At 47.1% G+C, this 27,646-nt stretch overlaps 1 protein-coding gene across 6 annotated transcripts in view; it reads right to left on the bottom strand.

Annotated features, from left to right (window-relative positions):
* Positions 1–25,428, bottom strand: part of FLVCR2 (FLVCR choline and putative heme transporter 2) — a 42,544-nt gene extending 17,116 nt beyond the window's left edge. For 3 of the 6 annotated variants that reach the window (XM_075103538.1, XM_075103537.1, XM_075103535.1), the window contains exons 1-5: positions 24,746–25,344; positions 10,935–11,076; positions 9,543–9,683; positions 4,720–4,787; positions 3,591–3,694 (exon numbers count right to left, since the gene is read on the bottom strand). In XM_075103538.1, coding sequence (XP_074959639.1) covers positions 3,591–3,694; positions 4,720–4,787; positions 9,543–9,683; positions 10,935–11,076; positions 24,746–25,249 — 959 coding nt within the window. In that variant the 5' untranslated portion in view covers positions 25,250–25,344. Of the gene's footprint in view, positions 1–3,590; positions 3,695–4,719; positions 4,788–9,542; positions 9,684–10,934; positions 11,077–24,745 lie in introns of all 6 variants that reach the window. The other 3 variants (XM_075103539.1, XM_075103536.1, XM_075103534.1) reach the window with 3 other exon arrangements.
* Between the last annotated feature and the right edge of the window lie 2,218 nt (positions 25,429–27,646).

Raw genomic sequence — 27,646 nt, 5'->3', positions numbered from 1 at the left:
CAGGACGGAAGTTGTGCATCCTACTACATCACCTTAGGACAACTGGGGTTAACCTACCTCTGTGCTCTGGGGTGTGGGAAGGAAGCCCAGCACACTGATGGGGAAGCAGTGCTATGAAGGTAGCAGCTGCCAAGCCTCTGCAGCAGAGCCAGAAGATATCTCTCAAGAAGCCAACACACATGTCACTTAGGTGAACCTAACCTGTCCTGACATTCATCTGCCCTCCCAGCCACATTCCCTGCCCTTTTGAAGGGGGAGATTAAAGAGCTCACACAAGGGACTGTGCAAAAAGACAGACCTCGGGGAAAAAAACCCAGCCAGAGCCAGCACCAGCAGAGAACAGGACTGAAACAGAGAGCACAACTCCTGGTGTTCAGCCAACTCCAGAGGAAGCTCTAGAGCAAGGAACTGGGGGGGGGGGGGCTTCGATGAGGAAAGCCGAAGAGACAGGACCACACTCACAGGGGATCAGAGCTGCAAAAACATCAGAGTCGAGCAACATCTGAAGCAACAAATGAACAGGGGCAGGGGAGAGGCCACAGCCACATGCCATAGCTTTAGCTGCGTACTGGGATGTTGTGTGCAGCTCCAGAGCACTCTGCTGTATGGACTGGAATGACAGGTAGCCTATGGAGGCTTTGCCATGAGGACAGACATTCCAAGCTATGCAACACCCTGAACAAAGGCCATGTACCTATAATCCCAGAAGGATGCCACTGCTGAAGACACTGAGGTGTCAGATGCTGGGGAAGGGAAGAACTGGAGATAGCTGGTTTGGTTTTCACCACCCCCTCATCCTTCAGCACTCAGTTTTATACCACTTTCTTCCTGTATGAAGGTCAAAGAAAAGGACAGCCTTGGTACATTATTTATCTAAGAGATATGGCAGGACAGGGTGAAGGCACACCCACTACACAAGGACTAACCTGGAAAAGGGCTACAACAAGAAGACCCAAATTGCAGGCCAAGCTAGGCTGAGAGAGCGTTCACCCTTCAGTGGGAGACACCAAAGCACCCCTTTCTTGAATATTTCTATCTATCCAATAATTAATATATCTCCAATATCCAGGTCTTTCCTCCCTCCCCCAAATTTTAACATACTTCAGGCCTGCAAAGGCTTAAGTTTAAGTTTAAAACACCACTCAGGGCCCTCTGCCTTGTCAATGAAGAGATAGATATTTCTGACATATTGCCTTACAGAGATGCACTGGTAACAGCAGACAGCACTGTCTGGAGCCAACTGGACCCGAGGCCATATGAACACTGCCCTTAAAAGAGAAGTGCTGATTAATGCAGTCTGCAAACCCCTGATTCTACGACAGACTCCCCTACAAATACCAATACACCCAGCAGTCACCAGGTGTCACAACACCATCTCTCCTCTAAGCCAGGAACCCAAAGGACGTACATGGAGCCCCATTTAACTTGATGTCAAAACATATTCTTTCGAAGAGGTGCAGTGTTCTCAACAAGCCATCCCACCAGAGGCAGCCCCAGTTCTGGGACCACTCACTCATCACAACGTAACTTGTGTATTTGTATGGGCCAAATCTGCGCCTGCTAATTCCAAAAATGAGAACAGCACAGGGCCTGCTGCAGGGACTTGCCTGCCAAATAAAAGCAAGAATGCAAGGCCATTTGGTGCCTGAGCATGACAGATGGGGAAAGCCTGACTTAGCACAGCCTCACCCTTTCAGGGAACTGCTGATAGGACAGTAAAGATCAAACATGCATGTAGAGCTCTGCAATTCCTTCTGTTATTAACCTCCCCCTGCTCCCCTCAATCACAGCTGGATCCCATTCATTTGCTTCCCTCTCTCTCCAAGCTGACTCAAAAAAGGACTTGACATCTTTCCTTCCTGATTTTCATGTGCTTACCATTTCGTTCCTGACACTGAGCAGCAGAGGGAAGGGGGAGGGTACCTACCTAGAACATCTGGCATCTTGACAGTTTTTTTAAATAGACTTTTAATGGGGCTAAATAAAGACTTTGTAGCACTCAAAAATTTTGCTAGTTCCACAGAAATCCACTTCGTGGGCTGCAATGGGGAACAAATTCTTAGCAGTGTTTTTCCTCACCTAAGGCTAAATCTATCCCCAGATAGTCTCTGGGGTCTGTAGGATAAATTCCATGGGTGGCATAGCCCTATTTTTCTGCACTCTCAGCCAGCTCTGCTGCTGCTGGCCCTCCTAGAAAGCAAGGGCCATGGAACAGTTCTAGGATTTCTGCACACCCCACCCCACCCCCCCCCATTCTTCCAAATTTCAAGTCCCAGCTCTGCCTGGTAAGCCACAAAGCTCTTCAGCCTTCATGCTGCAACCTAGATCCACTTAAGGGAGCATCAGGAAGACCATCTGCCCTAGCAGTGCCAACTAAGGCTACCTTACCACTAGCCCTGGGCTCAAAAGAGACACAAGTTACATGGCACAGTTAGCTAGTGCAGTTCATAACAGCTGTGTTTCTATTTCCCAAGACTGCAAAATGACAACTACTTGCTGGCACACAATGATCTAGAAACAGCAAGTGACCTGCCAACCTCTGTATTAGTCATCTGCTTCTCTTTCCTAGCACACCCAGGAGTCCTCAGCTACCATTCTTTCTTGTTAGAGAAGCCCATTTCCTCTCCATTTTTGATGCCTGTACTTGACAGCTAGGGCCAGAGGCCACTTTAGAAGCTGGAAGCGCACAGCTGGCCAGATTCGTCTAAGCTGCCCACAATGAGAATGTTCTTTCCTAGCCCAAGATACCAGGTAGGATAATGGCAGCAGGACTCCCCCAATTGAAAAGCTGCTGCAAGGAAAAGAACTGCAAAGATGCCTTCAGCTCATCACCAGCACATGCCCAGTAAAGCCCCCTCTCACCCAACCTGCTCAGACAAGAGGTTATAGCACAGTTCTCACAGTCAGCAGGGAAACTGAAGAGCTGGCTACATGGACCTCAACACAAGACAGAAGAGGCACTCTCTATCCCCTCGAACACCCTACAGAGGTCTGTCAGAGAGATCTGAGTTTCTGAGGACTGGGAGCTGCAGGGCATGCAAAGACTCTTAGCTGTCCCTTTGCAGATGGCAGGGTATGCTGGCCAGATCTGCCTCCCCATCCACCAGACAGCAAACCCAGAATCATCCATCCCCAACCCCGGTACCCCTTATGCTCGCCCTAAATACAGCAACGTGCCCTCACACAATGCCTCTGGGCACTGGATTCAATGAGCCTTTCATTAAGTCAGACAAAGATTCACAGAAGCTGGTTTGTAAGGGCTGAGAAATGGTCTAGTACAATCTTGATTCTGCTTGTGCCAAGGGCTCTCTCATCCCTGACAAAGCAGCTGCTGGGCCATCTCATCCTCTCCTTATGCCCCCTAGGGACCACTAGAACCAGACTTTGTATGCGCTGAGTGCAGACTAACACATAACTCCAAACTTTACTTTAGACTAACTGGATTTTGAAGAACCATATTTTTTTTCCTACAAACGCTTCCAGTGATTGAGTCCCTGGGCGGCCAAGTTGCAACTGCACAGGGTTGCTCCTTGCACAGTATGGGGGAAAAGCACAGTAACTATCAGCACAGAGGCAAACAAGGGACTTACTTGTAGGTTTTCGTTCTGTCCAAACAGATGCCGGAGATCAGAGCCCCAACCATCCCTGACAGTATAATGGTGAGTCCAATTCTGCCAGCATTCACCTCCTCCCCCTGTAGTGAGACACACACATACACACAAATACAGAAACCAAGTCATAGCCAACAAGAAGCAAAGTACAGAGAACCCAGACAGGAAGAGACACCAGTTAATGTCCCATACATACCTTCTGCTGGTAACACACTAACCAGAACTAGCCTTTGCAAGAACACTTTTGGACCCAGTACGAGCCAATGCAGTGCCTTATTCTGGCACATGAAAAAAAGTGGTTTGGCTCTTCTCTCTGAGCCAGCCCAGAGAAAAAAGCAAGCACTGGCCAACATGAACAGACACTCTCAGAAGAGTTGGATATTAGGAAAGGGTTCTTCACCCAGAGGGTGGTGGAGCACTGGAACAGGCTCCCCGGGGAGGCAGTCACAGCACCAAGCCTGACAATATTCAAGAAGAATTTGGACAACTCCCTTAGACACATGGTGTGAATTTTGGCATTGTCCTGTGCAGGGACAGGAGTTGGACTCAACGATCCTTGCAGGTCCCTTCCAGCTCAGTACATTCTATGATTCTATGAGTCAGCATAAACCCTATGAAGCTTGCTGTCCAGTGTTAGGATTTGGGCCAGATTGACCAGAAAATATTGGGACCCACTATAAAGCAGCACTGAAAGGAGCTCGCTGGCATGCAGCCCCAGTGGTAAACTCTTACAGTAGCCTGGCTACTGAGGCATCCCACCCTTCTGCCACCAAAGCACAAGTACGGGCAGCCTCCTGGTACAGATGTCCTGGTAGAAATCACTGTTAGGAACAGGGCAGAGGCAATTGCTGGAAGAATTCCTCAGAATAAAATGCTGTCATTTAGGGTATAAAGGAGCTATCTTTGGTGGAGCTCACCAGCCTTTGCACAGTGTGGTGTAAAGAACTAAAGGAACCAACGCTCTCCTGCCAGCCAGACAACTTGTGCCAGAGACAGGCAGAAGTGCTGTGGCATTGCATTTCTCACAGATTCTCCTTTGGCAGCCAGCATCAGCAGCTTGCTGGACAACAGCAAGCATCAGAGGGCCATGAGGGTTGGATGCACTTACTGGGTAGTGATGGATCACCATGCGGCTCAACAGAGTGGACAGTGCGTAGAAGCAACCTGCATTCAGACCTGAGAGAGGGATAAAAATGCAGCACGTTCAGAGCCTGCTACTCTCCTGCTGTGTAGTGAAAGGGTAGAAATGCAGAGAGAGAGATCTTTGGGAGCAGAGATTCATATCAAGGCTGCCGAGTCTCAGGAGAGCCAGCTGGACTGGCTAGACATAGGTTATTGAAAGGACAGCCAGATCTCAGCATGCAGGAGGTTTCAGGATGGTTCTTACCTTAGCAACTAGAGGAAGGGCTGTGCACATTTCTGGTACTGAATGGTCTTGCAAGTCCTTCATCGGGTCTCAACCCTCCCTCACAACCAGATCCATCTTTAGCATTGGAGTTTTCTCCTCCCCCCAGCCAAGGTAAAATACTAGAAAAAGCACCTGCCTCAGCATCACACCTTTAACAAGGACCTGGGATTCAGTTAACACCAGTGCCACACACTTGTGTCATTTCCTCCCAGAGAACAGCGTGATAGCACTCTCCCTGCTGAGAGCCAGTAAAAAACATCCTCCCCAAGCCAAGAAACACCAGAAGGCAAGCAGAAGCAGAGCCGATGGCGAAGCACAGACAGCACTTCCCCCAGGCACCTGGGTGTGCATCTTCATGGGAAAAGTCTTGCATTTTAAAAGATATCACTGAAGCCGAAAAAAAAAAACCCACCCATCTGTGAAAGTAATTGTCTTTCTGAAAGGGAAGTTAGATTAACTGTTACAAGCATCAGCCACCTGGTGAAGGTTTCTCAGTATCACCCAAGGTGAGAATGGAAACCGTTGGGGTGATACTGGTGAAGCCCCATTCAGATACTCTGCTCCAGCCTACATGCAACTCTGGTTGAGTTAAACATCTTCCCAAAGGGCACAAAAACCAAGAGCTTTTCTTGTGAACAAGAACATCCACATGGGTGCTGGACCAGCAGTACTGCAACGGCTACACTCTCACCTTGGGCGATACTGAGAAACCTTCCCCAGGTGCATGAGGTCTGTAACAGTCAGTGCAACTTTCTTCTCAGAAAGTCATTTACATTTGCAGTTAGTTTCTCTTCAAGGCTTCAGTGATCCTTATGGGGGGAGGGATGGTGACACAGATTTTACAGATTTTACCACTGCAGCTCACACATCTATAGGCTCTGTAAGGAGGCATGATTTTAAAAACTCTGGCACAGATGCCTGAAATCCTGACAGAACAGATACATGTCAAGTTCCCACTTCTTACTTTTCCTCTTTCAGCCTCAGCTAAAAGCAGAAACATCACAATATGTGATAAAGAAGTGCAGTCTAGCAGGCAGAGCTGTGACAAAGGGAACAAAATCCTGAGCTCCCCTGACCCTGAACTACTCGGCAATCCTGCGCCTAGCTCACTCCTCCACTGGGACACTGAATACCCATTGCCCTACGCAGCTCATGAAGCACTCTGAGGAGCCACAAGATTGGCAGCTGGAGGGGACATCACACCTCCTTCACACGCCATCTCTGACAACATTAAGCAGACCTTGCTCCACAGCTTCACAGCACAGAGAACAGACGAGGAATCTTATGCAAGTGATCCCAAATAAGCCAATTGCCTGTGACAATGCTTGCTGCTCCAAAAGCATGTGTCAGAATGTTACAGGAGAGGCTAGTAAGCTGAATGACATGCTCTTTAGCTAGGAGGAATCCACCCAATCCTTTCCAGAGTTACTCAGAAAGGCTGGAAACACCAGCAAGGCCAGCAGCCAGAGACAGGGGAGAACAACTGGAGAACCCACAGCAAGGAGGCACCCTCCAGCCTTAAAAGCTGGCTCTTTGCAACATCTGGCTATAGCAAAACAGCCCACAAAAGCCTAATTTGGCTTCATCCTATCTCCACCTCTGGAGCACCCTGCTCACTAGGAGACATCACAACTGCAGTCCCAGGACATGGGAGCGGGGCAGATCAGCACCATCTCTCTACCCACTACTGCTTCACTTCAAAGCTAGGCATAAGCATAGACCAATCATTTGTGTACCTCTACTTCTTGCTCGGCCAAGAGGACAGCAGCTTTGTGGGACCGCCAGACACTGCTGTGATAGCTGATGCTGTCAGTATGCCAGCTTCACAGCAGTTCTGTGATGCATGCTATTTCTAAGAGAGAAGGAGCCTCTGCTCCCAAGCTGGGCAGAAAACAATGCAGAGTTGGCAGCAACACTCGGCGCCAAAGTCAGGCAAAATATTCTAAGAATCAGGACAATGTGCCGAATTGGCATTTGTGAGGGCTGGCAAAAGTTGTAGGCATTTCACATGTCACAGTTGCTCAGTGCAGTTTCTCCATGAATTACAGCTGTTTGAATGCCCATAAAACAGGCCAGGGTTGTTTTCAATGGGGCAGTGCCCATTTGCCCATGCATATGAGGAAAACCAGAACTAGTAGCTGGAGCAGGACATCTGAAGGTCCAGCCCCATCTGATTGATTAGGTCATTACCATTGTTTGCTTGTAATGTGCTGTAGAAGAACATTTTTGAGACCTCACAGGGTCTCCTCTATTTTACAGAGGCCAGAAGGGGAAGCTTGTTGCCTATGGCTCCAAAAGGAGGCCATATTAAGCCTCAAACTAGAAACCAGGTCTTCTGTAGGTAAGCAGCCTATTGCCTACATGCCAGACTATTGGTCTCCCTCCTCATCCTCCAGAACAATGGCTCCTTATGCAGATCTTGCTGCCCTGCCTCCTTGTCACTGCCCTGTCACCTTTCCAAATGCTGATTCTTTGGGGCTGTCTCATCACTCCCACTTTACCAGCCTCTCACAGGCTTTCCCACCCTTTTCCTGCCTACTGACTCCCAGCAGCAGCAGGCAGTTTCTCTCCAGTGCAGAGTCCAACCCAATAAACTCAGAGTTTCTTAATACCCACTTCATGTTATGCCTCAGCTTTATGGAAGCAACGTCAGCAGCCTTTGGGAAAAGGCTGTTTGAGGGTTTTCCTGAAAAACAGTTCACTAGCACTAACATAGCTGCAGGACCACCAACGTTTCCAGCACTGCAAGTCTTACCACAGGAAAGGAGCTGGCAGCTGCTGGTAATATCAAGACCCTAGAGGTCTGCAGACCTGTTCTGATCTGGCATCATTTAAGGGCCCCCATTCTTCCTACAGCCAAGGGAGATGAACAAGCAGCAGGTTTCCCCCTCTCTCCCCTGACACACACTATGCTAATGCAAAAGCTAAGCGGCTGAGGCTGCAGATATCTGTGTTAGCTAGGGAGGATGACTCAGTTGCACTCATGTGGCTGCAGATGTCTTAAATCTTGGCCAACATAACTTTTGACTTGAGTAGGAAAAACCTGTCCCCATTTTAAAGCCACACTAGTTAAAAAAAAAAAAAAAAGAAAAGAAAAAGAAAAGTTTCACTGCATAGTTCCCTCTCTGAGTAACGGTCACTATCTCAAGTCAGGCTGGCGATTGACATGAGGCTGACACAGAGAGGAATATAATATATGCACAGACCAGCAGGAAGACAGACTGAATTATGAGCCATTGAACAGCATTTCCATGTTGTTTGTGACTGCCAGAAGGGAATTATCCCAGGAAGGTCAGATTCTAAACATGCTCTTCATACTGAGAGCCCTCCTCTGACCCCTAGAACTGTTTACACCTATTAGAACAAATGCTTTCTCCTTTCTTTTCCCTGAACAGTAAGTGCAAACTGAGCAGATAACACAATCTAACTCTTAGTCTGCCCAACAGTTAGAAAAAACTCCACTGTCCGAGAGGACATAATGTACTATTTAAAAAAAAAAATCAAACCAGCAGCTGCAATGCAAACCAGCAGAGCTCAAGGATGATCTGAGAGGGGCATTTCTAGAAGACTACTGCACTGAGAAGGGAAAAGAGATTTCAATAACTCCAAAGACCATTAGCACCCTCAGCAGGTACAAAGCCACCATCTCACTCTCTCCAACCTGGCTACTCATCCCCTAGGTCCTTTAGGCACGACTGCTGGCAGAACAGCAGACCTCCAGCACTATTTAATTTTCCCCCTGAGGGACTTCCACAGCAAGCTGGTAGGAAGCGAGGACAAAACTCCCTGCAGACTAGCTGGCTACAGTATATCTTGTTATGCAGCCAGGCATGGACTGCAATTTCCTTTCTGCTAAAGAGAAAAATACTTTTCCATATGACAATTCAGCATCAGGAACAGGTTCAACACATCACACTGCCCTGTGAGAAAGAGACCAAACTGCTGAAAAGAATGCAAGCAGCAAACCCAGTGTGCAAGGACAGATGGCAAATGAAGATTTCTCCAGTCCTTCACTCCATTTGCTCCACAGGGACTGCCAAGCAAGCTGATACAGTCTGCATATCTGCACATCCCACATGACCTCCACTGGGATGGCTGGCACCCATTCCCTTGCCTTGAGAAATTACTTTCACTCAGTGCTGTGACTTGCATTCAGACGCAGCTCCATATATTTCTTAGCTAAGCACTTAGATTAGTTCATTGCAAGTAACTAACCGACTAGAACAAAAAGACAACAGGATAAGGAAATCCCCTGAACAGAAAAGAGTCAAAGACTGGACAACAGTAGTGGGCATATTGTCCTTTGTGTGCTTGCCTCGCTTTTGTTCTTCCCTAAGTATTTGCTTTTAACCACTACTGGAGATTACTGGGCTAGAAGGACTCCTGGTCTGTGGCAGCACAGCTATTCTTATGATACCCTAAAACAACTCAGCCAGTTACTGCCCTGGCAGAGCAGAGAGAGGGAGACAGAAGCTAAGCATGTCTAGCAGTGATAACTGCACAGAAGAAAGGCCAGACCTTACCATAAGTGATCATAAGCAGCAAAAAGTTGACATTGCGGAGCAGGCTGAGGATTGATTGCATGTAGGAATACTCCTCTGTCGGTCTTGACTGGATCAAGGCCTGAGCTCGACTCGGAGGATGCGGGGGCTTCTCCTTGAAGACTGAAACCAGACACAAAAGTACACCTGTTTGTAACGGTGCAATCAGGGAGCCTGAGCATGCACTGTGGGTAGAGCCATTTGAGGGACAGTAGAGGGGCTAGTAAAACCAAGTGTACAAAACACACCATCGTCCTTAAGCTTTGATCTCCATGCATGAACCTATCCAGGAACAGGAGAGAACAGGGTGTCTCCAACAATAACGCCTGCCACTGGGGAAACACCTTGCCTTCAATTAGCTTTTTGTGTAGGCAGTGTCTGGCAGCAACAAAAGAGTTTAAGACTAATAATGCCTTTGTCTCCAGGAAAATGGCTAGCCAGCTGCAAAAGTGTTGTGTGGAGTTACAAATGCAAAAGTGGAATGGGAAAAGCCAGCTAGCAAAGGTGGCCTGATGCCCTGCACTGCCCAGTGCCTAGACAGCACTGACCTATGCCAGGTTTTATTTCAGGCCTGGCACTTCTTAGGCTGGCCAAATCATCTGCTGTCCCTAACTAGCATTAAAGTATCATCCAGAAATCCCAGTTGCAGGTAATATTGCTGTACCAGGTGCTAGACAGCCATCTTTGTACCTTGACTATTCCCTGCCCCAGATTCTTTAAAGTCTACATCTGATTCAGCCATCAGGGAACGAGAACAAGCTGGCAAGAGGAGCCTATAAAAAAAAAATTACATGGAGCTCAGCAGACAAGCTCTGCTCTCCAGTGAGCATGGCAATCTTTCATGCTAAAGAACTGGCTTCTGCTTCACATGTTAAGTGGAGGAATTGCACCTCTGGTGTCCTGCTACTGCTGTTAATGCTTCCTTCTCTCCACTCATAACTGGTTACCTTTTTTTCCCCGGGAACAACTTGTTCCTGCAATACCATATAACATGCCCCTCTCTCCTTAGGAGGTAGTCAGGTCCAAGATATAACCCAAGGCCCAGCACCCTGTTTGCAGGCAAGATGACTATGAACCTTGGAAGATATCTGTTGACTTTTAAAGGACTTATGTCAGGGTTTTATTATGTAGGCAATCAAAGGATGAAATGAACAACTTGGCAGGCTCACTCACAACCTCTTGAACTTCCTTCTACATGTGCTGTTCATCAAGGGCTTGAAGCAGCAAGACATGGTATTGCATGACCCTGTCAGCTGCGTGCTGGGACACATCCCCAGATGACCTTCCTGGCCCATTTCCTAGCACGCAGGCTCCTCACAGAGACTGATCTTCTCAGTCCCACCTGGTTTTATGTACACACTCCCACCTCCTTACCTATGATGACCAGGACGAACAGGGCTGTTGCTACACCTGCAGTCATGAAGAACATGATGCTGATGTGGTAGGCCAGCTTCTCCACATCCTCCACACTGGGAACCAGAACTGGAGGGACCAGAAAGCCCACAGCGATTCCAAGCTGAGCAGGAGAGAGAGGGGACATAGAGGTATGACATGGAAACACAAAACTGCCACCATCCTACAGGTCAGCCCCCTGATGCCCAGTAAGGGCTCAACTGAGCCTAATACAATTTCACAGCCAAGGTGAAAAACTTCTTTACCACCCAACAATTAAGAGATAAAAGCCAGCTACCCATTGCAATTAGGCCATAAGAGAGATCCCCCCCACTTCACTCATAACTGCAAGGATATTCAAGGCAAGGTTTTACAATAGAATTGAGCAGAATTAATACCTGCCTCCAGTGAAGTGGAGGTCTTGCTTCCCCTGTCCTCCCCCATGCATGTAAGTTCCTGTCTACACAGACACCCCACTGCTTATCTTGCATCTGCTCTGGTGCTGGCCTGATCACCTGGCAATCCAATTTTGCTCATTAAAAATGGCAGAAAACAAGACCATCGAAACCCACCACAATTCGTTGCTGGGTTAATGAGTTGAACCAATTTATCTTCCAGCCAGACAAGCACAAGGGTCAAGACAAGAACCTGCCCACTCCTGATGAGTGAGATATTAATGTGGCTCGGCCACTTCATGACACTGTTTCCTACCAAGCCCCCTCCCAAGACAATGGTCACCCTGTGACCACTAGAAGACCTAGAAAAACATCAAGGTTGAGAGCCAAGGAAGTGCTGATGGCACATATCCTAAACATCGAGGTTGTGTGATGGGGCTGGGCAACTGCCCCAGGATAAAATGCTTGGCTCTGAAGACCTGCAAGGAGAAACCCCTGTAGCTCTGGGCCTCTGCTGTGCCAGGAGTGCCACATGTCCAGCTGAGGAGCTCCTGCAGGGGCAGCACACACTTTAATGAGAACATTAGGGCTTTTAACTCCACAGCTATTTCTACAGGACAGCAACAAGGAGCTGCAGAAGCACAGGCTTTGCCACACTGATAAGTGGGACTGACAGTGGCACAGACCTTCAGAGCCACCCTCAAATGGGAGAGATAGGAAATAGCTGCTTTGGTGCTTAGGAGCACAGTCTTCATAAAGTGGGAGCCAAAGTGCACTCAGCACATTCGTGAGTGCTCTAAACACAAGAGGAACCTACAAAAGCCACTTTTCCCCTCCTTTCTGTTTCACTGTTTGTGGCTGTGTTTCAAACACCATTTGGTTCCCAAGCACTGTGTGTTTAGCTGTTCCCCAGGCCCGTCCCAGCACTTGCAGCCCTCTCAGACATCAGAAAAAGAGCTCAAGCTCAGCTCTTTGCTTGCTCTCAAGGCTCTGCACATTCACCAGTTTTGGGCAAAAGCAATTTTTTGTTTAGCAACACCCTCATTCTTGTTATTTCCTAATTCAGGCCTATGTTTGCTGTTGTGGATAGTGACAAGGTACACACAAGACCCTCCAATATTTGGAAGGACTGAGAAACTACCCAAGAAAGAGAGATGCCGGGTGGCCATGCAGCCATTCTCATCCTTCTATGAAATATATTTCCAATCTTTTTAGCAGGCTGTACCATTTGCCTGGAGACAGGGAAGTGCTAACAGTACCAGAACAGTGCTAACAGAACCAATACAGACTAGCAGCAAAAAAAAAAAATCCCACCCACAGTGGTTATTCATGCTACACCAATACAGCCTCTATAGAGACACTGCCCTCATCACACTAAGAGAGAGGTAGGAGTATGCAAAACATGAAAATGATGATATAGTCAAATTAAGCCCATTGCATTTAGCATTTCCTTATAGGAAACATTAGATCATTAGGAATCAATTAGCATGATCCATTGTCCCAGGATAACGGGCCTTACTTATGATTGAACTCATCAGTCTATGCCTCACTGATGACTGAAGAGCAGCAAGACAGCACCACTAGCCAACTGCTGCCCTACAGAATGATTCTGCAGTACTCAATGTCTTCATGGTCCCTGGAAAAGGTCTATCACTCTACAGGTATGGAAAACAAGGACTAAGAAAGGCAAGGACTGTGCTGCCCACAAACCACATCCAAGCATGTCAGCATACAGAGCAGAATGACCCAGGAGCCCTGTAACCCAGGCACAAGCTCAGACAGGTTGCCTGGGCTACCTTCTAGCAAAAACTCCTTGTGCTTTCTGCATGCTTTCTCTGTCATATCTCCATATTTCTGAGATGCTGATGGACTTATTTTGGAAGACCCACTCACTGGCCAGGATCAAGATCACAGAACAAATGCATTTCAGGTCCCATATCTGGTAGTTGGGGCGGGGGGAGGAAACCAACCACCCAGCTTGTATCATCCAGCCCCAGAAAACTCTCCACAACTCCCTCCTTCTCCATCCAGCTGGTGGATTTCTGAGACAGGAAGGATGCTTATGTTTCAAACAGAGCTATCTGCTAGACTCAGACACCCTATTATCTTACAAAAAAGTAACTTTGAACCTTGTCAGGCCCAACTCCTCCTGTGTCAAATACTGCCCTCCACTGGAACCTGGATCAGGATCAGCAAGAGACATCTGTGCCAAGTTCATTCTTAGTGCTGGGACACACAGGGAGCCAGTGGGAAGAGTCGCCAAGAGATTACAGATGTGCCCCACCAGTTCAGAGCACTGTCAGGAATGAGAACATTCAGGCGGTGGTTAAATGGACTGAAGACAGACACAAGTTGTGCTGTCCCAGATAGCAAGTCAAGGACTGAAAGAGCTTAGAAGGAAACTTAAGAGACCATTAGGAAGGTTAAACCTTCCTAACACCCACACAGCACAGGCAGCCTCAGACACAGGACTAAACTTGCCGGAGCTCAACTTTGTTCACAGATGGCCTATCCCCAGCTTCTCACCACAGTGAGTCAGGTCTGCTCTCCTCCTCTGCACCCGCTGACCCTGAGACTCACTACCAGCAAGCACAACTCTCAGCTGGCTTAGAGGCTTCAAGCTCTGATCTTCATTAAATTGCACACCTCCCCCTTCTCTGCACAAGGGAAACCAAGCCTGCAGCTGCACAGAAAAGGCAACTGCACGAAACATACTCACAGAGATCGCTCCTAGAGGGCAGAAGCCTGTTTGTCTCTGCAGCACATTTATTGTGCCCTGCTTGTGGCCAAAGTGCAGGCCTGTGGCTCTAGCGTGCCTGCTCAGCCCAGGACACAGCCACACTGGGCTTCACTCCTATCACCTTTGCATTCCCAAAGGTTCCAGCTTCGAGGGAAAGACTCCCAACATTGCTCCTTTCCATTCAGGGGAAGAGTCCTACTAGCTCCTAGATATTAGGTCCCATGTGTGTCCCTCCACCCATTACCAAATAAGGTCTATAAACACCCTCATGGAGATTGCTCCTTTGTCTTATCACCATTTCATTCTTGGAAGAACTGGACTGGATTCCTGTGCTAGGTGCTTCTTGGCTTCCTGCGCTCTGCCATCACATGCCAGTCCCACGAGCTGCTGAACCACAGCAAAACAAGAACAGGAAAAGAAGAGAGATCCATGCTTTATTCTGTCCTCTGACTAAGTTTCTCTAGGACCACAGTAAAGATTTTTCAGGTCTAGATTCTCTTTCCTGAGAAAGGATCTGATGTACCTAGCAGAGAAGGTATTGAGAATCTGTTTTGCAAATTGTTCAGAAATCCTTTACTGGGAAGTCCTACAGACATTGCTTACCCAGTGGGGCACAGGCTTACTCAACCTTCTTGGACGCTGCTGTTATCTTTTCAGAAGACCTCTTTGTAACCATAAATGGATGTTTTGTCTTCTCTTCCCCTCCCAAAAAAGGAGCCACTTTTATCCATTAGGAGTTTGTTAAACCTTTGAGGAGGACTAGGCAGTAGAAAAGGAAAAAAAATCCCAGAAAACATAGCAATAGGAGCTACATTTTATATTCAAGAGCAACTCGTTATTAATCCTATGAAGATGATGTCCCTTGTCTTGACTAAAAACAAAGATTTCCTGGATGATACCCACAGAGCCTGGATTATTCATACCATATTTAGCAACAAAGACAAGCTCTTAACAACACAATGAGTATTATACAGCAAATACTTTACCTTTCACAAGGAGATTTTTAGCCTGGTTCTCAGCAGGCCAGCACCCACATCACCGTCAGCCCAACACATAACACTAACTGGTTAACCAGAAAATTTACAGATGCCTTAGCAAGGGAAATACAAACTTTTCTCCCTTCTCCACACCTCTCACGCCAGGGCTGGGAAAATAAAGCAATGAAAAAACAAGGTTGGTTCTGCAACAGTCTGTGCTACCCTCCTTACAGAAACCATCAGTCATTAAGCGTTCGTAGTACAGTCCCTCTCACTAGCATACAAATTAGCATCTCCAACCTTTGTACAGGTAGAAGGGTCTCCAAGACCTATATAGATAGGCTCTAGTTCCCAAAATTTGACACATCATTCAGCATCCCCACACCCAAAACACACAACACTGTCCTGATCTCTGAGGATCTCTCCTCAGGAACCAGGATGCTGGCACTTTATTTTGAGAAGGCTTTGGGGTAATTTTAAAATAGAGTACCAGGGAAGACAATACCTACAGCAGAGCGCACCGTTCAGATGACTTATTCTTTAAAGGCTAATAAAGTATAGAAGGAATGTATTTCCTGCCTGAATTTTGTGACGAATCAGTCCCAACATCATCATATTCAAGATTCAAACATATACAAGAACATGTAACAAAACCAAGAGCAAGTGGCTAATAAGATGGTATAAATGTACCCAAAGTCTTGAAATGGAAAATGGGATGTCTAATTTAAGTTTAGCTGTTTGTATTCTAAGAGTCTGCTGAAGGAAGATAATCAGTGTGGTATCAGCATAAAAACTGTAAAGGAATAATCAGTGGAGGAGCGGGTCTCCACCTTAAAGAAAACTAAGAGTCAGCAACAGCAATACAGAAGCCCTATAAAATTGCATAAGTAAGCAGAAATATTGACAGAGGAGACCACCAATCCCAGAAGGTCAATTAAAGTGTTAAAAAACAGAAAGCGAGAGATGCTGCAAAGGCAGAAAACATACAACAGTGAGAAATTTCTATCATGCCCTTGCAGGCTAAATAAGCGTCATGACAGGGATGATGCAGAGACTGCATTTTTGGATTCCAGAAATACTCTTTTCTGAGGAGAACCTATAAGAGGCAGCACAATTTGTGATTTAGACCTAGAGCAGCACAGTGTGACCACAATCAATATTACAGAACAGTTCTGCAGTGCACTCAAATTCAGCTTCCTTGCAGCAGCAACAAAAAAACCCACCCTCCAAAGTGCTATGGCAATATTTAACTCACAAGAGGGAGCTGCCTAAAAGGAAACAAGCTTGTTAAAAGGAAATTTAAAAGAAAAGCCAAAGAAATTAAGTACTTGCAAGTGGCATTAAGGCTGCATACAGGCACTGCATCAGAGGCTCAGTGTAAGCCTAGGTAAGCCTAGAGAATATCAGCAAAAGATTTTAGAACAGAATAAAAGAACCAGAGTTGAGTTAAAAAAGAAAAACCACCACCCAACTCAAAAACTGGATGTTATTCCTTCAAGCAAAGGAAAAAAAAAAAACCAGCAAGCTGAACCAAGCAAAAGTAAAGCCATGATTAGGCAAAAAAAAAAAAGGCTACAGATCAACTTTACAAACTACGTCAAAACTCTTCAAACACAGCAAAATCAGGAAGCCTGCCAGAAAGTCTGTAGGGCCAACAGATTATTACTGTGGAAGGAGAACATTCGAGAAAGAAGGAGAATTAAATGAAGTCTTGCACAAGCGTTGATGACATGATATTTATGGGAGGTTTCCACACCAACAGAACCTCTTCACATGGCAAAAATCTGAAGCGTTACCAGTGGAAGATCTTAATCAATTTATATCAACTGATTTCTTTTACAAGGCATCAGGACCAGATGGTATTCAACCAGGAGTTCAAAAGAAAAAGTCAACAGAAAACCCACACTACTTGCACACAAACACACCAAACTGCTAATTCTGCTCTGCTACCAAATACTCACATCAGGAATGGAGTAAGGGAAAAGTGATGTGAATTTTTAAGAGGCCCAGCACAGGTGGGAGTCCCAGGAAACGCCAGGGCCAGCAGCCCACCAGTTTGGACAAATGGGCAGAAACTGTACCAATCAAAAGATTGAAGTTTGCACGTTGATAAACACCTATACAATAGGCCTTTCAGACACTATGATTTCAACACAATCTCAGCAAGTTCCCAAGCCAAGACTTTGGAAAATTAGGAGAATACACTCCTTTTTTACTGTCTTTCCCTTAGCACTTATCACTGACTGGCCTGGGGCTGCCTGACAAATTTGGCCTGACCTAGGCAGGATGCTCCTCTGTTCTGATGCATTGTACTTTTCCAAAGGAAAGGCTTTGGGAAGAAAAAAATTAAAATGAAATCAAGGGCTTCACCTGCTCTCAGCAAAGAGAGCTCGTTGCATTTGTCAGCATGCCACTGGAGCTACTCTACCTTTCCACTCCCAGATGAGTGACTTAACATGGCCCACACTCGTTTTGATCTGGGAATCAGTCTTTAACACATACTACCACCGCCCCAGATCAGCCTGGATGACAGAAATAGAATCTAACTATGCACTGGAGACCCCTCTTTGAGGGATGTTTGTGAAACTCTGTCAAATTCAATGTTTTAAAGCATGAATAAAAACCAACACTTCACCTGTGCCAAAGACTTCCCTCCTGGCAGCTCTACACCAAGCCACCCACACAGTGCCACTGCCAGAATCCTTCTGAGGGTCACCCCTTCATTTCTAACAGAGCCTCCTCCACTGCAGGGAAGCAGGGAAGGTTTGTGTAACTGCTGGGGAGATGCAGTACCAGTCTTGAACCATTTACTTAAAACGCACAGCCACTACCTCTAGTCCTCAACATTCACATCAACTAAGGAACATGATGATGAGGAATCCTCTAGAAAAACAGAGGACTACCATGCTTTGGAAGAAAGTGGCTGATATTTTAATTGTTTTACCAAGTCAGTCCTGCTGTACACACTGATCTACCTGTTTTCTGACAGATATGTTTAAGCCTGAAGGGCTTCACATTTGCAAGATGTTCTGCTCCGAACACAATAGTAGACATTGTGTTGAGCTTTTGGGATTTGCTTTGAGTTTTTTTTAAATTATACTTGATTCTAATACAAGTAGCTTCAGATACTGAAATCTTAAAAATAAATAAATTCCCCAAATGAACGATGAGAACTGATCTGACAATATTATTACCAGGGAAGCCAAGGTTCTCAGTGAAAAGTCAACAAAGCAAGCCTGCACACTGCAGCTGTTGTTCTTCTAGAAACCTCCATCTCAGATAACCACCACAATAGGTTGTCTTTCCAAAAATCTTACAGGCAAAACACACAAGCCAAGTACAGCAGCATCTGTGCTGCTCAGTAACAGATGAGACAAGATCAGGATGTCATGTAGCCCACACTAGCTACCCTGTAGTAAAAAACAATGCAAAGATGCAGAACACAACTGGTAGTGGCAAAATGACACATATGACAGGTGGGAGGAGGGGGAAGTAGCACGGTTTGCTGGATCTGAACAGCGTGCAGTAGGAAAGCCCTTACGAAGTGGAACAAAAGGGCTCTCCTTCTCACTATGTTGCTTTCACATGTATGAGAAAGTGGAACTTTGAATCAAGCTCAGTACCTACAGGACCTGTGCCAGATGACTCTCCAACAGTTCTGCCAACATAATTAAATGTGTCAGACCTGATTCTCCATTCACCCAGGGAACCCCTTTGAGAAGGTACCTATTCCAAAGCCCTGTGCAACACAGCCTCGTCCTCTGCTCTTGTCTGTGTGTCAAAGCCCTGTCCTGCAGTGCTCCCTCCTTTTCTAACTACAGGTGCCTCTCACACTATAACCACAACATTTCACAAGAGCAGCTAAGCTTTCTGACCCTACAATTCACATATCACAATCTGTAGAGAGCAGACGGCCACCCTGCTTCTCACACCCTGTGACTCCTACTACACATAAGCTTCCCAATCTTTTGCAGAAGTCCCAGCTGCCTTTCTATACAAAAGGCTACAGTAGAATTGAAAATCCCCAGCTGCAGAGCTGTGTAAAGCAGAAGCCGGCAGTTCCTACCCAGTACACTTTTGTATGGATTGCTGTCCAGAATATTCTTCTTCCGTACCACTGACAGAGAAACTAAAAGAGCCTGTTGAAATCCAAATAGTCAGGAAGTCAACATATGTAAATATTTGCAAACCACAGCTTAGTCACCTTTCTTGCAGTGTTTTCAGAAGCAGAAAGGACCTAACTTGTGAAAGGAAAAATTGTAATCCAGGCTTTGTGATGAGATAAGATAGGGCTTAGGCTCTTTTATATTCTCCCACTGCTGTGGGAGATAATGTATTTTTTCTAACTGCACTTGCACAACCAAAATTCTTCAGAAGCAAAGCAAAGTCCCTTCCCCATCACACTTCTGCTTCTGTGGTATCATCTCATACTGCTTAATACAACATAATGCCATATGATGATGACTGCTTCTCTATGCAAGTCTTTTAGGGCCTCTCAGCCTTGAATGCACCTTCCCCCTGTTTACTGGTAGGGAAATGCAATGCAGCAAAACAACAGCAGAAGAGGGATTTCAGTGCTGACAGCTACCTCATCTACTGTTGGAATCCTCATTCTCCATGATATAATACTTTGGTCAAGGACCTACTACAGTCCCTTATCATAGCCAGCCCTGGGGGACCCTGCAGGGCAAGTGCTGAGGGTGCCATAGGGCAGCCCTTCCCGGCAAAAACACTGCAGTCATTCATTTAACTCCTGGTGCAACTTCCACGGAACATAACTCAAAAGCCAGCTCCTTCTGTAAGGGAGAAGGGGGAGCTGCCTTTGGTGTATGGCTGAGAAGTGAGCACCAGATGAAATGGGTGGAAAAAGTTCATTTCAGGCTCCGGCATCCACTTATAGAAACTCAGGCATTCCTGGGAAAGCCACATTGCTATTTGGTCAGAACACCCTTCCACACTAAGCCACGTCCAGCATCTCAGAGAACTGGCCACACAGCACTCCTTGTGATCCAATTGCTCTGATCCACCCTGCCCTTCTTTACCAGGGTGGGGGAAAGGAGCCAGGGCTGGAGAATGCCAGCCATTAACTATTGCCACTACCAGCTCCTCTTGGCTCCTTGCTAAAATCTCCTCTATTCTTATAGCTAAAACCCTGGGAGATACAGGGCCAAGGTACAGAGGGATGCAAGACAGACCACCACCTGCTCCTATTCTAACAGGAATTAAATCTCATCTGAAGAGTTGGGGAGTCTCCAGCAGGGACAGAACAGCCAAAGAGATCTCGAAGTCCACCCGAAGACACGAATTCCACAGGATATGCTCCATTTCCACAACACTTCTTAGAGTATCAGATGCTGCCTTCCCTGAAGGGTGAAAGGTACAGAACAGAGTTAGCAGTGAGGCATCAAACAGCAGCACATGCTCAGCACAAACAACAGTGCAGGCTCACCAGCACAAAAGCAATGGCCATTCAGATGTTGCAGACCCAATTATTCAGCAACACCCACCGCATCCACTACCCCATGCAGACTTCCCCCCAGTTCAGAACAAGAGGAAAGGACCCACCAGGAAGGAGAGAGCATTTATCTGAATTTCATTCACAACTTATCATCCAGTTTGTCCACTTCAGAAGGCATCACCTAATCACTGTTAGACTGTCACTCCCAGCAGTCTGCAGATACCACCTAAAAACTCTGCTTCAGGCCTTTTCTGTTATGGAAGCCCTAAACCTCTGAAGTCATAAGCCAGCTGCATCAGAACAAGGACAGACCCACCTGAAGATCAGTAAGGTGCTGCATCATTTTTCTCCAGAGACAGAGATGAATATGAAGCTGAAGCTTTCTTTCCTCCTAAACTACATCAACACCTTTTATCAACCCCTGCTAAAAAACGAAGAGGCAAAATCACAGCAGAAATATTGCCTAACATGCCCACATCCCTACTCCCCAGACCATCAGCTGCTTCCTTCTCTTTGTCAAAATGGCAAGAGCCAGGAACAAGGTCTATTTCAATCAAAAATGTAACAATACCAGGGGCAAAGCAACACAAAGTCACAAACACAAATGTTCTTTCATTGTCCCTGTGCAACACAGTTATACACTTCTCTGCATGCTGCTCATTTCCCTTGCCCATCAGGTGGCAACGAGGAGGCACAGCAGTAGGAGATAACTAACATGCCTGAAAAAGTGTGACTGAAGCACAGCAGTCCAGCAGAGAGCTGGTACCTGACCCCCAGGCTCCAGCTTATAAATCTGAAAAAGCCACGAGAATTTAACTTGTTACCTAAACATCCCCACCACTGTGTTAGTTCTGTCACGCCACAGCACCATGTTTCCTCATCCCCAAAAGACAGCACAGCAAGTATGTTAAAGGAAGGGGCAAGACTTGCTGCTCCAGCAAGCGCCTGCTCCTGCAAATGCCAGTACCTCAGGAGAGCATTTGTTCCTGCTGCAGTCCTGTCACCAGAGAGAACGAGGGGACGGTCTCCCTCGGATGTAGAAAACAGAAGCCCGTTTGCTGCAACCTGTCAGGTCTGAACCACAGCCCCAAACAGGGAACCGTCTGATGAATCAATACACCAAAATGGAAGCAGCACAGCCTTATGCAAACTGCTCTCTCCTACCCACCTCTCGTGCATAGGACTTCACGTAGATACCCAGCGCCAAGCGCCTCCACAAGTGACACTGATGATGATGTATCAGGCACGCTACTGCTGACAGCTGTATTTCAGAAGCATGTCAGACAAATTCCTCCCAATATTCAAATAAATCTGAAGGACACTAGTGAACTCTACAAAACACTTCTGCTTCCTTACCCCAGAACTTCAGCCTGAGGTCAAGTCCCCACATAGATTTTTTTCCTAGTCTTTCAAGCAATGAGATGCAAGTAATATTTTAATAACACTAATATTCTAATGCCAAAGTATCCAACAGGCAAGTAAACCCCATTCTACACCTCCCCATACATGCATGAGCAGGGGCAAGGAAAAAGAATGGAAAACCTGTGCATCTCCCTGTTAAAACAGGAAAAAGTAAAGTGTCAGGAAAACCAGCAGTGGGTAAACAAAAGAATGTGATTGCCTCCTCCACAGGTGTCCACATTCTTCTCTTCTAGAAGCTGTCCAGCACTGAATCAAGAATGCTCAATCTAACCCTTCTTTGCACTTCAGATAACTCAGCCAACACATGACCAGAAACAAGCAAAAGATAATCTGATACTCTACTAGGGTTGGTTTGTTTGTTTTTTCCAAGATATTTAATACCCAGTCTGGCTAGTATTCAATGACTGAACTGATTCAATGTTTTACTGTTCAGGGCTAACTTCAAACCTGAAGGCTACCGTCACTTAGCAAGCAGCAGCAGCATCCTGAGCAGACATCATCCTGGCAGATCTAAATGAACCAGCAGGCAGGACTCTCCTCAGGACAGCACTGCTGAAATGCTGCCTAAAGCCAAGAGGGTAGAAGCAGAAAGGGGGCAAATGTATCAAACAAAGAAGCAGTGACACTGTCACACTCCTCCATGTAGTTGGTTACAAATCTTGATAGACAGAGACATCAGTGCTTGGCATTCAGTAGTAATAATTATGCTAACAACTCATGACAGAGCTTTCCACCTTGAGGATCTGTAACTAACTGACATAGCAAGGAAAGGAAAACCATACAGGAGCATAGGGAATAATTTGCCATACTGGCATACTGCAATTACAAACCCACTGCATTATACCCTTTGCTAACACTCCCTAAAACAGAGTCTTTAACTGCAGAGTCAAGAAAAAAGGATGCCTATATATCTTCCTCCTGCCCAACATCACCAGTAAAGAAAATAGCTACTTTTCATTCACTGAGATTATGCACCTCAGGACCCTTGACTAAGGGAATGAGTAGGTCCTGCCTATGGAGCACACCCTGCCTTTAGTCATTGCCTTTCCTGACTTCTCCAGTTCTCTAAACGGAAAGTCTGGGCTCACAAACAAAAGGCTATGTACTGAACTGAGGTCTTATAGCCATGTCAGTTTAGCCCCCAGAGCAGTGTGGAGCACCAAAAATGTAGCCAAAGTTTGCTTTTCACAACTTTTATACTAACCCACTCCTTTTAGTATGATGAGGATACCACACACTCATATGGCACAGGCTAAAAGCCTCATTGTTTGGATTTCTTATGCACACTGTTGAGTAACTCTACCTGAATAATTAAAAAAAAAGTCTGACAGCAAAATGCTCAGTTACTTATTTACTCCTAAATCAGCAGAGTGCTCATGCCAAGTTAAATGCCTTCCACTCTAAAGATTCATTTAAAACACATAAAAAACAGCCTACTAGCCTGGGTAATAAGAGCAAAGAAGAAAGCTTAGACTCACTCAGAGAAAAAGAAGTATGTTTTCTCTTTACAAAAGATGTAAACCGGAGTCTCCTTAAATCCCTGGCAATGTTCCACAAACTTCAGTTCCTCAAATACCATCTCTGAGCATTCATCTCTTTTTGCCTCAGCAGTACCTAAATAAATACAGAAACCCAGGAATGTGGGGAAAGTAGACCTCAAACCCACCGCACACAGTGTTATCTGTGAGGAAGAACCATGCATTAGAAGCTACCTGAATTGCAAACCATTCAAATCTGAACAGCAGTCACCCACTGGCTGAATCAGAGATGGTCCAGCATGACAAGAGTCCTGTGTAGGGGAGTACATTGAGTCTCAAAGCAAGGGGTACAGGTTCAGCCTAGCAGGCTAATGCCAGCTTCCGCTTCCCTCTTCTTCACGTCAGCGTTGCAGAGCCAGACTCACATCGCTTACGCCGCATTGCATCAGTATTGGCCTATCTGCTTCATGTGAAAGGGATGAGTGCGTGTTCAGGTGCAAGGGTCAAGAAGCTATTTCCCTGATCCTTTCAAAGCTGCAGAAAAATTTAGCTCCTCTGAGCACTAGCTGGCCACAAGAAAAGACTGCCACAGCTTGAGGAAGTGCGAGTCGCTGGCCTAAGTGACCTGCCTGGATATGAGAGTGGCTGGGGAGCTTACCTTGCACTAGCCTGATGGAAGGTCTGTTTCTTTTCAAAGCAACTGCTTGTGGAAACTCTGTACCTACTTTCAAAAGGTATGAAAGTGCTAAAGTCCTTTTCCTCCAGGGTTCAATGACAAGTACTCTCTTCAGTAGATGGATAATCTCCTTTGTCCCATCTAGTTGTCAGCACAAAGAGGATATTGCATTGTGAAGTCCAGGTGCACATGCAGATCTGAGGTTTGCAGAACACTTCACCTAAAGCGCTTCTCCACACAGCGCGTTCCCCTTCAGGCCATCCGTGATTCTACCATCATACCCCTGGACTGGAGATTTGCAGAGATGGGAGTAGGACGACACTGGAGAAGACTCTAAGTCCAAATATCTCTCAAAGCCAGAATCACGCTCAACCATCACGCTGCCCCCGACTTTGTAGGCTTAGGTCCTACCTGCCTCTGTCACCACCATCAGCTCACAGTCTAACCACAGCTGTGTCCCTACAGGTTCCAGCTGCATTTTCCAGGGGGAATTTCGTGTAAGCACCTCTTACCCGCTGCTGCTGCCCTCCAGGCCCTGTGCATCCCTTACTGCTCCCTCGCTTGCCCCCTTAGCGCTCCCAGCCTCCACCCAGGCAGGTGACAGCCCACCTTCACGCCCGGCCAGCCGGGGGGCAGCCGCCCATTACCTGGTTCCCAAAGACAGCAATAGAGCAGGCGGTGGAGACCTCACGGGAGCCGAACCAGACCGAGGCGATGCGCGAGGGCATGCCCAGGATGAAGACCTGGGCCAGGGAGCAGATGACCTGCCCCAGGACAGTGATGGGGAAGAGGTGCGGCTTCAGGCTGCCCAGCTTCACCCAGGCGCCCAGGGCGTTGAGGGCCGAGCCGGCCAGGGCGATGAAGCGCAGGCCCCTCTTGTCCAGCAGCCAGGCAACGGGGAAGAGCAGGGGGATGTAGGTGACCATGTAGGTCATGGAGAGCCAGTCGATGGCAAAGGCGCTCACGCCGTAGAAGTGCACGAAGACGTTGTTGATGCTGCCGTACTGGATCCACTGGAAGGCGTTGCACAGGGAGTAGCTGCTGAAGAGCAGCACCACGGCCCAGCGACGCCGGGACAGCCGCACCTCGGCGGTGGTGGCGGCGGCGGCCGCCACCAGCCCCGGCGCCCCGGCAGGCTCCTGATGCACCATGCCGGCAGCGCAGACCCCCGGCCCGACCAGGCTCCGCTCTCCGCCGGCACCCACCTGGCCGGGAAACCCCGCCCGACCGCCCCCGCCGAGCTAACTGGCCGCCGCCGCCCGAGGAGGCGCCGCCGCTGCCCCCGGCCCGGCCCGGCCCGGCCCGGCCCGGCCGGGCCCTCCCCGCCCCCCGCCCCGCCCCGCCCCGCCGCGCCGCGCCGCGCCGCGCCGTCCCGCGCCGCGGGGGCGGGCAGGGCGTGGGGCCGCCCGGGAGGGGCACGGCCGCCCGCCCGCCCCGCCGGGGTACCTGCGGAGCCGTGGCGTGGGTCCTGCAGAGGCGCTGCCCGCGCCAGAGCAGAGGGTCGCGACCCCGTCCCTACGGCCGCCACCACCCCGCCATTTCCAGGCCCCGCCGACTGTAGGAAGGGCCCGGTGCGGGAGCGACTTCGTCGGTGCACGAGCCGCAGTGGTGAACGGGACGGGGAGTGACCCAGCGCTGTGTCCTGGGGGAGGCTGCGCGCGCGGGGGCAGCGCCTGACCCAGCCGGAGGTGCCAGGGTGGGCGTCGGGAGGGTGAACCGGCTCGGGCTTTCGTTTGGGTTGGCTTCTGATGGGGTTTTTTTCATGACATGGCACACTACGAAGTGAAAACATCCAGTGAAGTCAAAATTAAAACATCTCAATATGACTGAAGCAAAAAAGCCAAAAGTGATGTTTGTTTTCATCCTCATGGGGAACTTGAATGAGTCAGCTCTTGTTTTCACATTACTTTAGCAACGTGCAACCCTGACAGATTCCTGCCTGGAGATCACTTACGATCAACAGTTCATTTAATTAACGTCTTGTTATCTGAACTGTACAAGCATTACTCAGTTCAGCATTCTTCCAGCACAACACGGTTCAAAGTTCACTTGGAAAAATGGGAGTGATGACCTGTCTTTAGGATGGTGTATTCCTGAAACAAGACTTGGGTCAGAAAATTAAAAAGTGAAGTTCCTCTGGCTTGTATTTACTTTGTGGAGCACTGTCAGATGTTACTGACGCTGTCTTCTGAAGCAAAGGCAGACACTCAGCTTCAGTGCCTTTATGCTCTTATTCCCCATGCAAGCAAAAAGAAAAAAAAAAAATCTTTGGACAAATTGTTCCAAGGATAGCCAATGTCACCTCAAGTGGTTCTTGCTGTGTATCATCACAGAGCTTGCTTCTTGTCACCCGCTTGGGTTTCCTACTCCCAGCAGAGCGGCCTGGAGCACAGCTGGAGACAAGCAAAGCCAGTGCAACCTTCCCTATGTGCTCTGCTGAAAGCATGGTAAGGCAGAGCTGCAAACCTTCCTACTGTCCCCCTCCTCAGCCCGCAGCTTTGCCAGTGAACCTTCAGCCTCACCTCAGATGCTCATTACAATGGTACAACCTAACCATAATGTAGACCCTTTTACATAATAAACAAGAAAGGCAAATTCAGAAGCGAGAGCCAGAAAAGAGATTTTTAGTCCCATTTATTATTAGGTTAGGCACCCAAAGTTACTCCAAGCTTTGTACTGAGACAACAGAAAGAACAGAGGAATTTGTTCTAATGAATTTGTAATTTAAATGTACCAGGAATGCAATGAGTGATAGCATGCAAAAGGCTCAGAGGTGAAATGGAGCAGGAAAAGGACTGCCATGGTCCAACAGCTGAGAACTCTGAGGATAAAACAGTAAAACAGTACAGAAAATTAACTTTTCAATTAATCAGATTTGAAAAGGTTTTTACAAAATTCTCCACAATGTTATAAAGAAATTAAAGCTACCCAGAGGAAATCACTATCATTGACTAAAGCGTAGTCAAAAAGCAAAGATGAAGAAAAACAAATAGGCAATTTTTAGCAAGGCAAACTGGGTTTGCTTAGAGGAGCATCATTTATTAATAATCCTGAAAGCAGAGCAAGGAGCAAGATTTGCAGATGATAAGGCATTATTTAAGTTACTCAAGACTAACTTAAATATGTCACCTGAATGTTGTATTTAGGTCTCTGTAAGTTTAGAACTGTAGTTTTATCTATCTGTAATTGAAAGTGTTATCACAGTCCATAGCATCTTTAATTTGTAAACTCAGATAAATGCAGGATAATGGAGTTAGGTACTGTATGGCAGTTTGCTGTAGTCAAAGGCCCCTGGGCAGCAGAGATGAAGATATCGGTGACTAATGGGGATTGAACGTGTTTTTCAGGCTTAGATCACAGAAAAAAGTGGAAAGAGTGTAAAGAAAAAAATAAGGAGTTGAGAAGGCACTGTCATACATTAGTAAAATACTGAGAACAGTTAAATTTCTTTACATGTGAATACAAAAGAGCACACACAGAAAAACCTTTACATATATAGGAGAGGAATAAGAAACGCATGTTGGGTCCTTTGCCTCCCACCAGCCCTA

The sequence above is a fragment of the Phalacrocorax aristotelis genome, chromosome 9, assembly GCF_949628215.1.
Source record: "Phalacrocorax aristotelis chromosome 9, bGulAri2.1, whole genome shotgun sequence".
Classification (NCBI taxonomy): Eukaryota; Metazoa; Chordata; class Aves; order Suliformes; family Phalacrocoracidae; genus Phalacrocorax; species Phalacrocorax aristotelis.
This window is presented reverse-complemented; position numbering and strand designations above follow the sequence as displayed.